This window comes from Triticum urartu, chromosome 6, assembly GCF_003073215.2.
Source record: "Triticum urartu cultivar G1812 chromosome 6, Tu2.1, whole genome shotgun sequence".
Taxonomy (NCBI): domain Eukaryota; kingdom Viridiplantae; phylum Streptophyta; class Magnoliopsida; order Poales; family Poaceae; genus Triticum; species Triticum urartu.
The window spans coordinates 36453308-36473766 of NC_053027.1; the positions used below are offsets into that span (position 1 = coordinate 36453308).

The 20459-nt window shown below is 46.4% G+C and overlaps 2 protein-coding genes across 2 annotated transcripts; one reads left to right on the forward strand and one right to left on the reverse strand.

Annotated features, from left to right (window-relative positions):
* Positions 1–9415: 9415 nt before the first annotated feature.
* LOC125513368 (peptidyl-prolyl cis-trans isomerase) lies at positions 9416–10300 on the reverse strand. Its single transcript, XM_048678469.1, has one exon. It carries the CDS (start codon positions 10196–10198, stop codon positions 9683–9685), a length of 516 nt encoding a protein of 171 aa, XP_048534426.1. The 5' UTR covers positions 10199–10300; the 3' UTR covers positions 9416–9682.
* Positions 10301–15376: 5076 nt separating this feature from the next.
* Positions 15377–18905, forward strand: LOC125515721 (beta-fructofuranosidase, insoluble isoenzyme 4-like). Its single transcript, XM_048681229.1, has 7 exons — positions 15377–16016; positions 16413–16421; positions 16517–17373; positions 17493–17651; positions 17776–18017; positions 18207–18300; positions 18395–18905. The coding sequence occupies exons 1-7, from the start codon at positions 15806–15808 to the stop codon at positions 18587–18589; spliced, it is 1767 nt and encodes a 588-aa protein (XP_048537186.1). The 5' UTR covers positions 15377–15805; the 3' UTR covers positions 18590–18905.
* The last annotated feature ends 1554 nt before the right edge of the window (positions 18906–20459 follow it).

Here is a 20459-nt window from a genome sequence, read left to right on the forward strand (position 1 = left end):
TAGAGGGTCGATCCTGGTTGTTAGACCGGAGTGGTCGCAACGAGCGGGACGATGGTTCGGATCCGAGTTCTTGCACCTTTTTTAACGTTTCTGAATCACAAGAAAAAAAGAATGGACTGGCCCAGCATGGATTGTTGCAGGCACCTGTTTGCAAATTGCAGTGTAATGGGCGCCTGCAACGCCAAATAGGAATTGCGTGGAATGACCTTTGGTGTGCATCATGCCATATAGGAGGTCCCAGCTAGCGTTGTTTGCACTCGCATGTGACACGTAGTGTGCCAGCCCAGAAATATGCACCCATCAAATAAAACAAGCAATTATGTCCTGAGAGCGTGGTATGACAACCACTAGACTATGCTCACTTCGTTGTATACTAGTAATAGGAAAACATGAGCTATTTGACCAGTGCAAATTATTTCAAAAAGAAAAACGTATATTACTACAAGAATTCACAAAAAAATTGAAAGGACACAAAACTTGGCGAATTTGAAAAATATTCACGACCTTGAAAAGGTTCGTAAAAAATTGTTAAAAGTTCATTAATTTGAAAAAAAATCATGAATCTAGAAGAAGTTCATCAATTTTGAAAAAAAAAAGTTCACCGAATTTGGCAAAAAGCCATCAAGCTTGTATAACATTGTAAAATAGGAAATAAGTTCATCCATTTTGAATCTATGCAAAAAAAAATGCATGTGGATTTTTAAAATTTTACAGACAAAATTTTGTATTGGTTAATTTTTTAAAAATGTATGAAATTAATTTGTTAATAAAACAAACCTATTTTACATTTTATAGCGTTTTAAAAAATCTGAAATACATATTTTTGAAATGTGCCAAATTGAACATTTTTAAATGTCACAAACATTTTGTTTGGTATCATTATTTTTATAAAATTACAATAGCAAAACAATTACTGGACGTTAACATTTTTAGAACATTCATAGTTAACACTTAAGGAAAATAAGTACTGTAACTTTTTGGAACATATGTATTTTTAATATTTTTAAAATAAAAACGAACGAAAAAAAGGACAAAAACTGGTGCGCATGTACCTGCATGAATATGGGCCAGGCCATTTGTGGCGTCGTTGAGGCGAGAGGTGTGCTTGTAGCTCGCTACAGGCGAGACACAGGCCCTCTGAAGGCAGAGCCTTTCGATCGGGCTAGCCTTACCGAGTGCGCATCGCCTAAAGAATAAACCATGGAAAATGTCAGATTGCTTACTTTAGAAAAAAATAGAAAAAGAGGATGACCCCGGCCTCTACATTTTGGAGATGCATACGACCACTTTATTGATTATTCTCGAGGACCTTACAAAGTATTACAAACAATATACCTGAATCCACCATTTTGGAACATATGCCGCTACTCCTATCCTTATGATGAAGGGATGCTAGCTGGACCACTACCCAAACCACTCACCTAAACCTAACATCAAAAGCCGGAAGCCCCAGCCGAGCCACATACCGGGTCTGGGGCACAATCCGGTCAGACGCACTCGTGTGTCGTCGCCGCCATCTTCCACATGTCCGTCTTCAGATTATATTGAGGCTTCTACCTTGTTTGGTCACTCTGCCATCGACATCACCAAGACGCCAGCAAGCTACCTCCTCCTGCGCGAGTCCATCTCCGCGCATCGGACGCCGAGCCTCCACAGCGCCATGCCGCCGATCTCCGCCGCCATCAATGTGTGAGATGAAGTACCGCTCCACCATCCCCCTAGCCATCACTTGCTCCAAAACAATGCCCCCAGGAGGAAAAACGATAAAACGCCATCATCGTCCGATCCGGAAGACCCGGATCTAGGGTTTCCCCCGGAGCATCCCGAGCCTAATGACGCAGACTGCAAAGACGATGCCTCGACAAGGGAACGACATCTAAGACGCTGTCATCGTCCGCCATGACCGTAGTCGGCGCGATTTTCATCGGCAGTTGCTCCACCAGACATGCGCCACCGACGTCGTTGGTCCCTTCAACCGGAGTAAACTCCAAAACGATGCCCTAAAGAGGGAGTACGATGCAAAATCGTCGTCATCGCTCGATCCCAAGGAGATCTAGGGTTTCCCCCGGAGATGCCCGCGCTGTCAAGGATCAGACAAGGGTAGAATCCCGGCGGATCTGCCCAGCTGCCGACGAGTCGCACCCGCCATCGTGCCGACGACAGACCAGCGATCAAGGCCCACGCTTGGGCATAGATCCGGCCGCGCCGCCGCGAACCGATCCGGTCACGCTGCCACCGTCCCTGGCGACCGCGACGCACCAGATTGCGAGGCCTCCTGCCGTGGGGGAGCGAAGTCGCCGAGGCGCCGCCACCACTCGCTGTGGCGTCTGGCCCGCCGCCACGCTCCGGCCCGTGCCAACCCCACGCGAGCGAGAGGGCCCGAGTCCCGCTGCCGCCGGCGACGACCAGGCTTCGCCTTGCCGCGCCCTTGGGCGGCGGCGAGGGAGGAGGAGGAGGAGTGGGGGAGGGCCGGCCGACGGGATCTGGGGGCCTCCCGGCCGCCCACGCAGGGGGCGACTCGGGAGGGAAGAGGAGAGGGGAGAGGGGTTGGAGAGGGGAGAGGGGAGAGGGGTTTGAGCTTACTTTAGAAAATTAAAGTGGAAATGTTTTCTAGAGAAAGATTGGCGTGAATTTTTGGGACATGGATCTAGGCACACCCAATTTACGAAAATCATATTTAAAAATATTAGAAAGAGTCAATATTTTTGAAACTTTTTCGTAGCAAACATGTTGTATTGTTATACATGTGTGTAATGTTTCACAACAAAATGTTTTCTGTGGAAATCTTGGCAAGAAAAACAACGTTGTGTGCACGAAAAGGATGCACGGTAACTTTTATATTGTATCATTTTTATTATAATTCTCCCAGGACAAGATGTAGGTCATTTTGTTGTGAAATTATACGGGCATGCATGATGCTAGACCATTTTTGTTCCAATAAACTTCCAAAATATTTATCTCGTTCTAAAAAGAAAGAAATTGGGTCCACATTCACCCATGCCCATCGTTGTATTTTCGGAAAAAGATGAACTAATATCTATTGAATATGAATTGTACAACTTCATGTACCCATCATTTCTATACATTTTTTTACGACGATAATGAAATAGTGCATTTTTTTATGATGCATTCTCTCCCCAGATGACTAACATTCATGTTTGTGAATATTCGAAGTGAATGAGACGATCCCTAGAGGACCGTCTTTGTCTTAGGTTCACAACGTCAGTGGTAATGTATAGAGAGAGTATAGCATGAATGCTACCTTCTAGATTTCACATTCACGTACCACAGAGAATTAATCATGATTTCTGTAAACTAGGAATTACTCTCTTTGTCTTAAAATGTAAGATGTTTTTTAACACTATGAACACGAACAGAGGGAGTACTTTGCAACACATTGTTACCAAACACAAGCATGCACATCTGTGATGGAAGTACTAGAGTAGAAGAGAAGCAGCGACGAAGTAAAACCACTACACCAAGGTAGATCGAAGTTAGTGGTGTGACAGCGAGCTTGGTTCGAAAGCTATTGCTGGGACCATAGTCCATAGGTGAAGTGAACACATGGTCGAGAAAGTGACAAGAGGCGTTTAGTTGGGGTTTGCCGCGGCAGGCAGCCGCGCATCTGGTCCCAACCACATACCACGGCCGAACCATCCAATCTAATCCACCCACCAGACAGGTGTGAGCAGTACGTACAAACACGGCTACACCAACTATGTACACCACGCAGCTCAAAACAAGAAAAACATGTACACCGCATACACCGACGACGTCGATCACTTTCACTTCTCATTTTACTGCTAACTTTACCGGGGTAAATACCCCTCGACTTTTTCTTTTTCTTTTTGCCAGTAAGGCTCGACTAACTAAAATAAATCAAAAATATTTTAGTGGTGTAATATTTCCACAGTCCGTGTCACGCTAACAGATTAAAGTTCAACTAAAAAATTAAAGTTAGCTTACATGTGAGCATTTTCATTTGTGCACTGGGAGAGAAATGCAGGACGGCATAACACGTTGGCCTATGTGAAAAACCCACAAACTATAGCATGCTTTTCGAAAAGATACTCTTTTGATTTTGTAGAAATCAGAAAAAATAAATGCAAAGTTTGCGACCAAAGGTCCATATGAAAATTGAAATGTTACGCTGCCCCGCCGTTCCGAATCTTCTCTAGGTGATCCACGGAGGCAAGATTTATATAGTTTGTCGAGGCGGTGGCTATAATTGCGCTCGGAAGGATGTCGCAGGTCGGCGTGGCTAGGTGATATCCCATGTGGGCTGCAAGAAGAGCCTTCGTTAAATGGTGGAGGCAAAGGTAATCGACGATGTGTGCGAGCGTGTTGCAAGGATTGATGGTCGCAAGCGTGGACATATGTGGTCGTGACGGCGTGTCTCGAGGCTTGGGGGTTGCATCATTTATCTCCTGCCAATTAAGTTCGTCAACGTGAGGCAACCTTGAATAGTCGTTTCGCTGTTTCTTATAAGTTTTACAACTCAGTGGTGCAAAGGGCTCCCATACCTCTAACGTGAGTTGCGGGCAAAATCTTGGCAGCTGTTCTGGTGGGAGGCACTATGTATAACCCACCACAACTGCTCCTCTTTCAATGTTATCATTGGTGCGGCACGGTTTTCCTCCATTAGAGGGTGTCAGATCGGTGGCTCTCTTGTGTGTACGGTGTTCCTCCTGGTCAGGTGACCCGTGTTGGATTGTTGCACGACCACAAGGAGTTACGGTGGTGGCTTGCTTTGTGGCTATCTTAACTAGACACGGTGTTGATTTCTTGTGGACTGTTGTAAACATCGTGATTGGAACACAGTTTCATGTCTGAGATGAAAATCGTTTATCTGAATTTTACTGTTTTGACTCCACAGTGACACTCGCCGCACTTGAATGATTTTACTTGGATCTAGCATTCAGGATGAAAATCTGGACACATGTTGTATTTAACGATGCATGTGCTAATGCACTCTTCCTTCTTGATGCTTTTGTTGCGGACGACAAGTGAATTGATCGTAGTTCTTTCTGGTCATATTTTGATATCGTTATGTCATTTATTGTACATGAAATGTACTTTGTTGATGCTTCAATTGATTTGCTCGCTGGCTTGCCTCTACTTTAATAAATTTGTAGATTCGTGAATCTTTGGATGCAGAGATCTCCTCTAGTTTGTTCTAAACTTGACTACAAGAACCTCAATAGTTTTTTCATTAAACCAAAATATTGTATCTTTTCATTTTATAGGATTTAAGAGAACATTTCACTTTAATTTAACATTTTTCTTTGTATAATGGGCACCACATTAATTACCGGCCACCAACTAGAAACAATTCCACAAAACCTCTAGCAAAAAGGAGATACTAGCCAAATTCTCATTTGTCACAAGATTATTGCCACACACCAACTAGCTTTGCGACTATCTCAAGTGGGCACCATTGTGGTTTCATGCGGAGTGATGTGTGCTGTAACTCTCTGAATATTTAATGTAAATATGGTGACGGGAACACCACCTCGTGTCTAAGAAGAAAATCTGTGATCGGCCTTAACTGGTTGGACCAGACAGTGACACCCAACACACTTGAATAGTTACCTTGTTGAAGGTGTTGTCTTTATACTGTTGTTCTGACCATGATTAGTTGGACATGGCATTCAAGATGAAAATTCTCTGCACATGTTGGATTTTTCCCACGACAACATGAATGCATTCTTCCTTGTTGGCTTTGTTACAAGCGGATATTTCTACATATCCGACCAAATCGACAAAGAATATCCCAATCTGGTAAATCTGGCCAAATGGGTTTACTAAGAGGATGCCCCGATTGACATAACCATAGTCTTTTGTTATGGTCATGTTATTACTGTTTATTACATTTTTTTTCCGCTTGATGAATCATTTGATCTTCTTGTTGCCTTCCATCTACTTTAGTGAAGAAAAATAGATGTATGAATCCTCAGATGCAAATATTGGGAGATATTTTGGTCTTGTGAAGTCCTTGTTTGTTCTAAACTTGACTTGAATAACCTCCATAGTTTTCTCATAAAACATATGTTGGTTTCTTTCAAGTCAAATATTCTAAGGACCCTTTCAAATTCAAAGATTTTGCTATTTTAGGGTACATTGATCGTTATGAAAAAATGGTACTTACATAGGTCGACTGGTCCACACTCTATTTTCGTGTAAATTTCATCCACTCAACAGCTTTATTTTTTATGTTGGCGGCATAAAACAATTACTCCATCCGCCCCAAAATAAGTGTCGCTGATTAGCACAAAGTTGTACCAAAACAACGACACTTATTTTGGGAAGGAGGAAGTATGATCTTAAAATATTGAAACTTTGTGATTGTATAGGATTGAAGAGAACATGCTACTCCAATTTTAAGTTTTTTCTATTTCTGAATTTTAAGAATCATACGAACTAAAGATCCAAGGCAAGACCTCTTTTTTTTCTATCATGTTACCCACATTTGCTGAATGATGATGCACCCAATACATCACTCATCAAGATGCAGCAATGTGTTATTGGCACCATGGGGGAATCTAGATGGTGGACAAGATGGGTCACAACCTGGGAGCTCCTATTCGGCGCTTCAAGCGCCAGAGAAGCTCCCTGGCGCCCACGTGATGCCCATGGTGGGCTGCCCATGTCCTTGATTGATTTTGCGAAAAAATCGCAAAAAAGGGGGAAAACATGAATTAAAAAAGGATCGTGGATTTTGAAAAAAAAAGTGAATGAATTTTAAAAAACTTCATAATTTTTTTAAAAAAATCATTGAATTTTGAAAAAAGTAAAAAAAATCGGAAATAAAAAACCATCGATTCAAAAAAAGTTCAGCAATTCCACAAAAAAGGAAAAAAAACTTGAATTCAATAGATCATGGGTTTTTTAAAAAGTGAATGAATTTGAAAAAGTTCATTTTAAAAAAATCATTGAATTTAGAAAAAAGTTCACCGACTTGTAAAAAGTTCACAATTTCAAAAAAATCATCCATTCGAAAAAAGTTCATCAATTATGAAAAAAAAAATCACCGATTTGAAGAGAGAAAACACAGATTTGAGCAAGTTTCATCAAAAAAATAAAAAAAATAAAAAATACAAGAAGAAATGAAAGAAAAGATATAAACACATCGTGTTATTCGGCTTTGTAGGTACTGTAGCACATGTTGAGTCGGGGGTCATGGGTTCGATTCACTCGGAGAGCATTTTTGCAGATTTAAAACACACAAAAAAAAACTAGTTGGGTCGGCCCAACGCGTGGACGCTTCAGGCACCTGCTTGTAGAATACACAGTAACAGGCGTCTGAAGCGCCAAATAGGAACCACCTCAGGACCCACCCTAAAGGACCATTTGGTCAAGCAGGGAAACTTTCGCCCTGCCCGGCCTAATCCCGGGGACGGGAAAACACGAGTCACGACTCGTGGGAGAAGTCCCACATCTCCTTTGCTATCTTTGTTCGCAAACCACACCGTCATCTCACTCGAACTTTCCTTGTCCCTTACGCCGTCCACCTCGATCGGTTGACCCCCTCCTCTCTCTCCTCGGTTCCAACCTCTCCTCGCTGGAACGCGCGCTGCAGAGAAATTGAAGTCTGCAGATCCGTTCACTCTCTACATTTTTGTTCATGAATTTAAGAACTCAAACGGTGAAGCTCACAGTGTAGCTAGGCATGTTTGGCGTGCCCCATGTTAGTTGATCAATAAAGTCTAGTTGCTCAAAAAGATAGTCCAATTACCGGTTAGAGTAGAAACAATTCTAGTACATACTAACATCTTGCCAAATGGAAGACACATCTTGGCAAATCGGGTGTCCCACAGCCAACTAGCCCGTTCGTTGCTCCCATCCTGTAACAGAGATGGAACTTTTGCAAACATAAAATCTTCTAATATTTCTACGTAGTAGAACACCCTTCGTTCAAATTTCTTGATGTTTCTAGGTTTTCGTTTTTTTAGGTGAAGTGAAGCCGGGAGGGGAGGGCCAATCATGCGCCGGGCCCAGCCCAAAAAGCAATGCGACGCGATCTCCGATGCGGAAAAGATGCGACGCCGAGCCGGACCCAGTCAGAACTGCGTACCACCAACGCGACCCTGCCGCAAACAAACACGAGGGCCGGTGGGGCCCGCGCCCATTCAAGCGCCACAAACGCCAAAGCCGGAGGAAAGAGAGCGCCAGAGAGCGGCTCGCTCTCCACCGGACGCCTCGAAGCCCGCGCACGCCGTCCACCGCTTTGTCTACTCGCCTCACGCTGCCCCACGGGCCCCGCGGCTTTCCGCCAGGCGGGACCCCCTGCCCCCTTCCAGTGCCTGAGGCTGCGCTGTGGCCCCACGCCGATTTCCGTGGAAGCGGAAATGGTTTCCATCGATTTCTTTTACGTGTGCTTAACTTTGGAAGTATTAATTGGTTGAGAGCGCGATAACTTTACTTGCACGAATTAGTTAGGCCTTTTTTTTCCGGAATAATTCTGGCCGCGTTTTTTCCCGTGGTAATATTCTGGTTGAGTTGGCAAGGCCGATTACGATTAGATCAGCCAATGGAACGGAATAAAATTTGGAATTATACCTCATTTCCTAGCGCCTTGTGGTAGGGAGGAATGAGAACTTTCCTAGTCAAAAAGGGGCACATATTTCTCACCTCAAAAAAGCAGGATATGTTAGTGTCCTATTCAAAAATAAAGTAAAGTTGCTCAATCTAAATGATGCATCGCATTTTATTTCTTGTTTACGAATCTGCCTATAGGAGTTTTTGGTATGGCATAGTGAGGATGGAATATATGAAATGCAAATGAATTGGAATAATTTCATAGTTGGGCACGCCTGGAAAGAGAGGGGGAAACTTCCTGACGCCAAGAGAATCCAACTGACAAGAGAGAGGATATATAATCCAAGTGCCAACAGAATACATATCTGGATCAATCACATCGCATATCTTAATTTTGCCTCAGATCCACGCGAGATCTCACTCCCAATGCTGTTAGATCCATGCATCAACAAGGTAATTGTGTTCTCCAAAATTAGTAATATAAATAAATTACTAATCACGTAAATCAAGATCCAGCAACAAAATTACAGTGCAAAACAAGCAACACCAAACGGGTCAGGATTTAAGCAAGCAGGTCAGTTCTGAAAAGCGAAGCGAATGTACGGGGGAACATGAGAGCAGACCATGTTCCATCTCAACAAAGTGCAGAGCCTTTTTTCTTTACCAATGCTAATTTACAGTTCAGATTTTGTGTCGAAGAAGTTCAGAAACTTTGTCGAGCATTTGAAACGTGATTAATTTAAGTTTTCTGATCGAATCGGCACGAAAATCGAGTGGATAACACTAGAAAAAGCACACGGGCTCCAACACATTGGAGTCAGGAGCACCAGACAAAGAATGAATGCGACAAACGGATACTGAATCCAACGAGCACAAATTACGGATAATTCATAGCGGAGTTCATCTCATTCAAACGGTAAGATAGCAGCAGACACAGGAAGATAACCAAGGCCGCCGGACGCAGATCCAGCGGCCCAAAGAGTCCACCTAAAACCCTCCTAAACCAACCACGGAGATCTCATCGGACGGACCAGGGGAAGACACGACACACGACACACGACTCTCTTATTTAGATCGACGACACGACACGGGACACACGGGGCGACGGCGACGACGGCGAAAGGCGACCGGCGGGCGGCCGGATCTAGAGCTGGCCGCAGTCGGCGATAACGACCTGCTTGGAGCAGGTGCCGCTGCGGGAGCCCACCTTCTCGATGTTCTTGACGACGTCCATGCCCTCGACGACCTCGCCGAAGACCACGTGCTTGCCGTCGAGCCAATTGCAGGGGACGGTGCAGATGAAGAACTGGGAGCCGTTGGTGTTGGGCCCGGCGTTGGCCATGGAGAGGATCCCGGGCTTGGTGTGCTTGTGGACGAACTTCTCGTCGGCGAACTTCTCGCCGTAGATGGACTCGCCGCCGGTGCCGTTGCCCCTGGTGAAGTCGCCGCCCTGGCACATGAAGTCGGGGATCACGCGGTGGAAGGCGCTGCCCTTGTAGTGCAGCGGCTTGCCGCTCTTGCCGACGCCCTTCTCGCCGGTGCAGAGCGCGCGGAAGTTCTCCACCGTCCGCGGCACCGCGTCCTTGTACAGCTCCATCACGATGCGCCCCGCCGGCGCGCCGCCGACGGTCATGTCGAAGAACACCCTCGGGTTGGCCATCTCTCTCGCCGGGATCGGGGATGAGGGCTAGGGTTTTGAGATGGGGATTTCTGTGCGGATTGGATTACCTTTGGCTTCGGGCTCTGTGATCTGGCAAGCGGAGACCGGGTGCGATTAAATAGGCGGCGAGGCCCGGGGCGGGGGTAGCCCCAGCCGTCCGATCGGGACGCGTGGCGGCATCGGGGGGCGCCGGGGCTAACCGGGGAGGTTGGGCGGTGCGGTTCCGGGAACCGTGGTTAGGTCTAGGGTTGGGTTCCCGGTGGACGCGAGCAGCACGTGACCCATTCCGACGCGAGGCTGTATGACATGTGGGGCCTGCGGATGCCTGTCGCGGAGGGCGGCCTGCAGGGGTCCGTTGGTGTGGGGACCGGAAATGTGGGCCCGGGGTGTCATAAGGGGTGGGTGGACGCGGCGTCCGTGCGGATTTTTATTGGATCTTTGTGGAGGTGACTAGGGTTGGGGCCATGGTTACCCGGGGTGGTTGGGTCGGGACTAGGGTTGGGTTGGGATACTCGCGCTTTTGGACTGCGCGCGGTCCACCAGGACCGGGTGGTGCGGCGCGCGTGAGGTCTCTGGGGAGAGTGTATGGACCGGGTGCAGGGGAGGCTGTGGTGGGGACGAGCGGCGGAGAGAGGCCGTGGTGGGGAAGGGATATGCCGCCGCGCGAGTGGGCGATATTCTGTTCTGGCTTGGATCGCACGCGGACTGCATGTGCAACTGGCCCGGGACGATTCCTTCCTGCCGGCCCAGTCCGCTCGGGTTCTGCGGCGGAGCGCCAACGGGCGGCTCATCGGGACCGTCGAGCGTGGGTTTGGACGGTCGAGATGCGCGTGGCGAGGGCTCTAGAAGCTTCCTTCTCAATCTAGGGCCTGATTGAACTGAGATGCCTATTTCTCTCTTCTTTTTCTGGGAGGTAAAAATAAAAACTATCTGGACAGAAATATAGAATTGCCGTTTTTAGGTACATACTTTATTTTTTTGAATCCTTGAGATCATGGCTGGATTGTTGGAATCTGCTATGATCATGGACTACATAAATACTAAATTTGAGCTATGACGTAACAACGAAAAAACATATATACTCCAAGACATCCAAGGCATCCTAGTCTCTTTCTCACCAAATCATTTTACCTACCCCTCCATTGCAAAATATTTGAAATACTATATTCATTCTAAGTTTAACTTCTCTGCTTTGACAAAGTCTATAGAAAAATATGGTAATATCTACAATATCAAATGTAGTGTACAAAAATATATATTACAATGAATGTAATGAAACTAATTTGGCGTTGTAGAGGTTGACATATTTTTCTACGCCCCCTCTCATGAACAGTAACCACAAGAGGCAAAATGGAAGGATCCGCCAAAGGCCGGATCAGCGGTCCCTCCCTCTTCGGTCATAGTTGCAGCGGTGGGGGAGTGGAGGGAGCTTCGATCCGTGTGGAAGATGTCTAGATACTAGGGTTAGGCTACTCGGCGGCACTAACAAGGTGGTGGTGGTGGCAGCGTCAATAATGGTGTAGGAGCTTGTTCCCCGTCTCAACAACAAGGTCACATGTGGGTGGATTCGCTGGCCTAAATCCGTCCCAACTCGCAAAGCTGAGAAACCAGCCAACCGCCGCCTCAAAAAATCTAGAGTTTTTTTGCCTCCCACCGGCGCCGGCGCCGGTCCATCCCGTCTCCGGTGGCCTGAGGGCCATGGAGGCGGAGTGGATCTCGGCCTTTGCCGGTGGGAGGACTCCGTTTTTAGATATTTTTTTCGAGTTCTGTTAGGGTTTGTGTCCTGCTCAGGAAGGCGAGACGGCGGCGGCTCCCTGAAGATGGAATAAAGGTCTCCCCGCCTAGCTCCCGTTCCGGTGATGCGTCTAGCATCATCGGTGGGCGTGTGGAGGTGTGTCTTCGGCGGATATGTCTTTGGTGGATTTGCTCGGATCTGTTCGTTGTTCGTCTTCGTTTGTGTGTCTTCAGGTTGGATCCTTTTGATCTACACTCTTCATCCGCGGCGGTTGTTGTTTTGGCGCGTTGGTTCTATGGGGCCTTAGCACGATGACTTCCTGACTGTCTACTACAATAAGGTCTGTCCGGCTCCGGCGAGGGAGGGGCGATGACAGTGGCGCACCTTCGGCTCGCTTCAGTGCTTGTAGTTGTCGCTAGGTCGTCTACGGATTTGGATGTAATTTTTATTATTTCTAGTGTTCGTTGTACTACCATGATTGAAGATGAATAGATTGAAAGTTTTCTCGAAAAAAAAACAAGGTCACATGTGGCGTCATCGACGAGCTTCTGACGTTGTTTGCTCCCTGATCTGTCGATTCGGTGGCCGATGTGTTCTACAGGCGTGGTCTTCGCAACGGAGGGACGCCGTACGGGGAGAGATTTTGTCCCTCGCCCCTGTCTTCGCCATGGCAAGTTTGATCCTTATCTTGTTGTGGGGTGTTGGGGGGTGGTGCTGGTGACTGTCGCCGGTGTTTTTCGCCACCCTTCATGGACTTTAGAGTTGTGATGTCGCTGACATGGTGAAGTGATGGTTATCTCTCCTCTTCCTCCAATGTGGTGGCTCTCTTGGGCCGGCGATGAATACTTCTCATCCGTGTTCTATCGAGCTGTGGATTCCAAGGTCACACGATCTCCAGGTGAGAGCGGTGACAATGATAACGGTAGCGCGTGGGCAACCCATGGTGGATTTATCTCGTCGAAAGCTTGGATCATACGAGACCCCAGTCACCCCACCCCATTTAGGAAGCAGAAGTTGGATCGATCGCCCTATCGTCGCCTCCACCATGGATGGTAGTACGAAGACCGCATGGTTGACCACCATTTCTTATGCGTGAGCAGCAACAGACAACCCATCAACGACATAGCGCGAGTCGCCTTGCGGGGCAGATCCAGGTGAAAGTCTCCTACCTAAGCTACTATACACAATAGAGACCCAAACTCCTCTCCCTCCACCACTCTGGGCGATGAGGTCGCTGGAGGAAGAGGGGAGGGGTTTCGGAGGAACCAAGACGACTCTCAATGGTGGGATGGGTAGATGAGAGAGAAACGAGAGAGGATAAATGAGCCCCTGACATGGGAACATCACTGCATCCATTGTGTGGCAGCATTTATGCTTATGCGGAGCTCTTACAATTGAAGGAAGAAATTGTGATAAGTTCAATCATCCATCACATCATAGATCATTCCCCACATACACGGCTTCGGCCGAAATGCCATTTCGGTCATGCTCGTCCAGACGTCTTTATTCTGTCCAAGCGACATGATCTTGACATATACCATTGCAACTACGATTTGAAAGGCATTGCATTCGATTCTCTTTTACGGCTCCTTTATTCTCCATGGTTGCTTTTGGAATCTCAATATGCTTTGGAAATTGTTCTTTCGATGTTGATTCTGTCCACATGCATCACAAAAACGGATGTTCATTGCCGAGAGAATGCCAAAGGTGTGGCACATGTGGTACATTGTTCTCATCTTTCTTGTTTTGTGGTCCGGCATGCAAGCTGTGCATGTACAAACATGTGATTGCAATTGACATCTTCATCAAATTGTAGTTTTGCACTCGAAAAAGGCCACCATAACAGAAAGAATTGCACGAGGATGACTAGCACCTATGCCACCGACCATAGAGGTCCATCGCTTGTTAGTCGTTGCCACTTTAATGTTCGCAAAACTTGATTGTCGTTAGCCATTACTAACACCGTGAAGCTCGTAACCAAATAAAATCTATAGAAAAACATAATCTTTATCTTTTTAAAAAACACCTGTAATTTTATGCATACTCAACAATTACAGGTACACTGATTTAGATTTAAGATAAAAAAAATACAAAGTAACTCCTATAACTAAGATACATGAAATCTCTTGGAAACACTTTCTTCACGGTATTAATCTCTGTCAGAAGAAATTCTTCAAAGACTTTGGTAAATATGCTGCAATTGGACCGAAGCAACAATGTTGTCCCTCTTTCACCCGCACAAACATTATCAATAATGGTTTTGAAAAGCGCTTTGAGTCACCCATCCAAGAAGATGGAAAGTTTGATTGATGAACGTACTTGGGCCGGAGATGATCCCATAGAAGTGCAGCTCGTTGAATCATGATATCTTCATCATGGTGTCGATGAAAGATTTTCACCTCCACAAAAATGTTTGTGCTTTCAATTTTTTGGGGAAATTCAAAATTGGCTCATGCTTTTAAAAACTTATTCAGCATTTTAAAAATACATTTTGAATTGTTTTTATAAATTCAAAAAATGTACAGGATTTTCAAAAAAATGTTTTTTGCTTTCTAGAAATTGTTCTGAATGTTAGAATTCCTGTTGTTTACAATTTTTTTCTCAAAACTCTAATAATGTTCATGTTTTCCCATAATGTTTGGAACTTTCAAAAAAGTTCAGGTTTTTCAAAAATTGTTTGCGGTTTCCCAAAATGTTTGATTTATTTAGAAAATACTAGTGTTTTCATATTTTTTTGTAAATTCCAAAAATATACGAGAATTTCAGAAAAATGCTATTTTTTCTGTTAACTGTTCAGAATGTTAAAAATATTCCTCTTTTCAATTTTTTCTCAAAACTCAAAAAATGTTTGGGAATTACTTAAAATGTTCGCGCTTTTGAAAAATTGTTCATAATTTCCAAAATGTTCCCATTAACAAGTTTTGTTCTCTAAGTTCCAAAATATCTGCATTTTTTCATAAAATATTTAGGATTTTGAAAATGGTTCCTGTCAAAAAAGGCAAGGTTTTAAGAAAAAAATATTTTTCAAAGTTTGCTAGAGTTGGTGAAATAATTGCTGGATTTTCAAACATTACTTGCTTTTAAAAAAATATTCATAATTTCCAAGTTAAGATGTAAAATCCAAAAACTGCCTGGATTATGTGTTGTAGTTAGTTCTTAAGGTGGTACGCTCCTCTTTAGCCATGAATCTCTTATAGGTTGACTGGTTAGTAGTTACACTTTCTAAGGTGGAGGTGCCGTAGAAAATGCATATATCCATCCATCACCAAGATATCGAAAGGAGTGGTCATGCATATGTTTTCCTGACCAAGATATCAAAGGGTTTTTCTTTTCCAGGTCGAGTTTGTTCACCTGCTTTGAATAATATACGGATGTATGCGGTTATCCTCCTTTTCAAAAGAAATAATGTTTCCCTTTTATATATAACCAGGAGCGGAGGCAGGATTGGACTAGGCCTTGAGAGCAGGTTTCATATAGGGTGTATAACTGTATATACACCCATAGACCAAAAGTTCCCCTCCCACATCAGGCCGATTGCGAAGAGAGAGAGAGGGGAGAGACATGGAACAGTCAACAGTGAAATGAGGAACCTAATGGATGCCCGATGGGGGCTGAAGGAGAGGAGGAAGCGGGAGGAGGAAACCTACAATGGCCAAGACGATCAAAGACCAGGCACCCCTGCCGGCCGGTGTAGACGAGCGATCCTTTGCCATGGCATTGTCTGCGAAGCATATTTCCATAGCGCAAGGTGCTGAACGGGAAATGAGCATCAAGTGGGGAATAAACTATGTCTCCGAGGTTCAGCATTGACCAGCCCTTCTTCGTTGTCGCCGCCTGATTTGCAATCAGCACTTTCATGTCTCCCGTTCCCCATGTTCCACCATCGCCATGGCTGTGGCTGGCCCCTTCTCCTCCTCCTCCTGGGTTTCCCCTTTGACGAATCTTCTCTCTTGCGCGGAGAAGCAGCGGCCGCCGGTAGCCATAGGGTCGTCCTCTACCCGGAGTCCGCGACGGTCTCGTCCATCGTGAGCAGCAAGTACAGGACCGCCTTCCATTTCCAGCCCCCCAAGAACTGGATCAACGGTACATATGCGCTCATCTCTACACCTTCTTTTGTGTTTCTCCCATATGTAAGTGCAGGTCCTATCTTCCCCATTTCTGCTGCGGTTTCCCTTTGATTTGCTGCCTGAAATGTGTCGCCGGACATTTTGACTGCTAGTCTGAACCTTCACTTGATTGCATTGTAAATTAATGTTATCGCCAATGCGCTAGTGGTACCTGATGATTTAGGTCTTTATGGTCTGGAGAAGCTTACTTGTCAGATAATTTAGCTTCTTCACCTGCCTTCAGTTTTCCCCTTTGGCCTCTGCAATGTCAGAAACATATTTGTATAAGCATTTAGGTCCTGAATTCTATATCTAACATTTCTTCATCATTGTTTCGCACGACATGGAAATCCTCGCCACGACGACCATACAGATCCAAATGGTATGTAACTATGTATGCATTTGGGTTGATTACTTGAATAAAATCAACCACAACTAGAGTAGTAGATAAATGTAATGGATGGCTGCAATCATCAGGACCTCTGTACTACAAGGGCTTGTACCATCTCTTCTACCAGTACAACCCCGGCAGCGTTGTCCCAGGCAACAAGACCTGGGCTCACTCTGTCTCCACCGACCTCGTCAACTGGCTCCGGCTCGAGACGGCATTGGACCGGACCGAGCCCTACGATGCCAAGGGCTGCTGGTCCGGCTCAGTCACTGTCCTCGCCGATGGCCGGCCAGCCATCCTCTACACCGGCGCAGACGACGTGAAGAACCAAGCCCAATGCATCGCCTTCCCCAGTAACAGCTCCGACCCGTATCTCAGGGAATGGACCAAGCCCAGCAGCAACCCGGTGATCCGTCCGGACGGGCCGGGCCTGAACCCAAGACAGTTCAGGGACCCGACGACCGGGTGGACCGGGCCGGACGGGCAGTGGAGGATAGCAGTTGGGGCCGAGCTGGACGGCTACAGTGCGGCACTCTTGTACAAGAGTGAGGACTTTGTGAGTTGGAGCAGGGTTGATCACCCGCTCTACTCCTCCAACTCATCCACCATGTGGGAGTGCCCCGACTTCTTCGCGGCGCTGCCTGGCAACACCAGCGGACTGGACCTCTCCGCGGCGACCCCGAGTGGCGCCAAGCATGTCCTCAAGATGAGCCTAGATTCCTGTGACAAGTACATGGTTGGGGTATATGATCTGGAAGCCGATAAGTTTGCGCCGGATAATGTCGTGGACGATAGGCGTCTGTGGCTGAGGATCGACTACGGCAATTACTTCGCGTCAAAGTCATTCTTCGACGCAAAAAAGGGGAGGAGGATCATATGGGGCTGGGCTAATGAGTCGGATAGTTCGTCGGATGATGCCGCAAAAGGTTGGGCTGGGATCCAGGTAAGTAAGAAAAACTGCCCCTGGTTCACTGATCACTGTCAGTCAAGTTCCAGGAACTAATGATTTTGAGTGGTTTAGCAGATATATACCACTGTGACATGTGTATCCTCGTTTGTTAGGCAATCCCCAGGACAATATGGTTAGATAGCGATGGTAATCAGTTGCTGCAATGGCCCGTTGAAGAGATCGAGTCCCTTCGAAGAAACGAAATTAGTCATCAAGGAATAGAGCTGAAAAAGGGTGACATGTTTGAAATTAAGGGGACTGATACTTTGCAGGCTAGTTCCTTCTTTTTTTCACACAGATTCCTACTGCTTGATATTTTTACTTTAAAAGTGGCATGTCAGATAAAAATCAGTTTGGTCTTGTGGTGATTAACCAGACATGATTTTCTTGGAATAGGCGGATGTGGAGATAGAGTTTGAGCCAGGAACCATGGATGAAGCTGATGCTTTTGATCCTTCCTGGCTCTTGGACACGGAGAAGCATTGCAGGGAAGCAGATGCATCAGCTCCTGGTGGCCTGGGGCCATTTGGGCTTGTGGTTCTAGCCTCTGATGACATGGAGGAGCACACTGCCGTGCATTTCAGAGTCTACAAATCAAAGCACAAGCACGTGATTCTTATGTGCTCTGACCTAAGAAGGTTAATTTAATTCCTATGGATTTACTTTTTTGTCTTTCTTGTATGTTCTCTACAATACTCACAGAAATTGATACTATATCAGAAAATTTTCACTCTCTGTTCTACATTGCATCAATATAAGCAAGAGAGTTCAGTTTCGAAATTAAAAAAAATATAAGCAAGAGAGTTACCTTTTTTCCTTGTATACAGGTCGTCCCTGAGATCAGGGCTGTACACGCCGGCCTATGGAGGCTTCTTCGAATTTGACATTGAAAAGGAAAGGAAGATATCTTTGAGAACATTGGTTAGGCCTTGGGACTTCTTTCTCCCCATGCACTCATATCACTAGTGTGATAATTGGACAGAGATGCTCTAACAGCCATGGGTCTCCCGTGCAGATCGATCGTTCTGCAGTGGAGAGCTTTGGTGGTGGCGGCAGGGTCTGCATCATGGCTAGGGTCTACCCGGTTGCGCTGGTCGACGACAGAGGCGCTCGTATGTATGCTTTTAACAATGGCACGACCACGGTCATGGTGTCACAGCTCAAGGCATGGAGCATGAGAAGGGCACATATGAATGTGAAGAAGGGATGAAGTACTTGCCCAACAGAGCAAAGGCTAATAGGCAGTGGTGCGAAAATGTTACTTGATTAATGTGCATTGCATGAAGCAGAGTGGAATGTGGACTACTTGCTACTACCTCCATAAATGTATTTAGGAATGGAGGTAGTAGTTACTAGTCATATTGTTATGGTGCAAAAATATGGTTGCGTGCATTGCATGAAGCAGAGGCTGGGAGGATGATCTTTTCATTGTCTAAAAAAATCATGTGAAGAAACAATTGTACTTGTTCTGTTGTCAAATCTGCAAAGGCGTTCTTACGCTCTAGCACTGGTGCTAGGCATTTATATGCTGTTTGAGTTGACCTATTGCTCATATTGTATGCGACAAACACGGTTGATCCACTCCAAGTACATGTATCTTGGAATATTATGTTTGGAGAAAATGAGAAAAATACTCACTTCTTTTACTCTGCATCACTCTGCTTGTAGGATGATCAGGGGATGATAAACTCCAGTTGTACATCCCATATACTGTTCTCTAATAATTCCTGAGCTTGCACCTTCTTCTATTCATACTTCCCTGTTGCTATATACTGGAGATGGAGGTAAGTGAGAATGCAAGAAATTGACCTGGTGCTCATGAAGAAAAATATTAAACTAACGATTTGTAATTCGATCATTTCTTCCTTTTCCTGAGAACTAAACAAACAGAGAAGTTCGATGTGAATTTCACTCTTGGTCTCCATACAAAGAGCTACTTCATTAAAAAAAAATTTCTACTGGAGTGCACAATAGGAAGATGTGTTTCTGACGAGTGAATTGCTAGAAACAACCACATTTGGGGCTTATCTTGCAGCATGTCACTCCTCCTTCTTCTGACGAAACTGAAGACAGCATGTCACTCCTCCTTCTTCAGCATTTTCAGGCGTAGGGAGCGCCGCACGTCATTGTTGTTCACCGCCGCCCTCTTCTTCTTGGCCGGCGCTGGCTCCACCACATCTTCACCGCCGCCCTCCTCTTCTTGCTTCACGACGACGAGCTCTGGGTTGTCGGCGTCCTCCGGCAGCTTATCCACATCAATTGGGCTGTTCTTCTGCCCCTCGACGGCGTGGAGGACGGGCGCCAGGAGCTGCACATCAGGCTCGTCGGAGGAGGAGTCGGAGGAGAGTACGACGACCTCGTCCACCTCGTCGTTAGAGGAGTAGCCGTCAGATTCGTAGTCATCAGAGGACTCGGACTTGGCGTCGGAGTCGTCGTCTGGCCCGAGCACCCATGGATTGCGCCTCTCCTAGTAGGCGTTGTTGATGGGGGCTGGGAGAGCGAGGACGGCGTCGGTGATGTCATCCGCGGCGGTCGGCGGCGTGGTGGATGAGCGGTACATCCACCAACGGGCGCGCTGCCCGGGGTCGGGGGAGCGCTGCACCTTGCGCATCGCCCACAGGAGAATGGTCGCCGGCGGGACGGTGCAGCCGGCAGGGAATGCACGCTGCCTTTCGGCAGGTGTCATCACCTTCACCAGGCCGCGGGCATGGTTCCTCAGCATCGCCGCACTGGGGAACCAACGCGCGATCTCCCTGTACTGCGCGCACAGCTTGCGGTTGTTGCCGGCGAGCTCTTCGATGGCCAGCTGCCAGTCCATGGCGACGGGGGTGGGGGTGGCTGTCGGAGATGGTTTCGACGGGAGAGAGGGGGAAGAGGAGTGGGCGGTGCGGGCGGCGAGTGGGCGAGTGATCGAAGAGAGCGGTAGGTGGACACGTATTAAAGGCAGAAACCGAAACGACTAGTTATACTAAACGGACGTTCACCATGCTGGCGGCCTCAACGCACTCTCAACACAGTGCGTGCCTAACTAAATATAAGTAAAATTGCGGATGCTACTAAAACAACATCACTAGCACTAT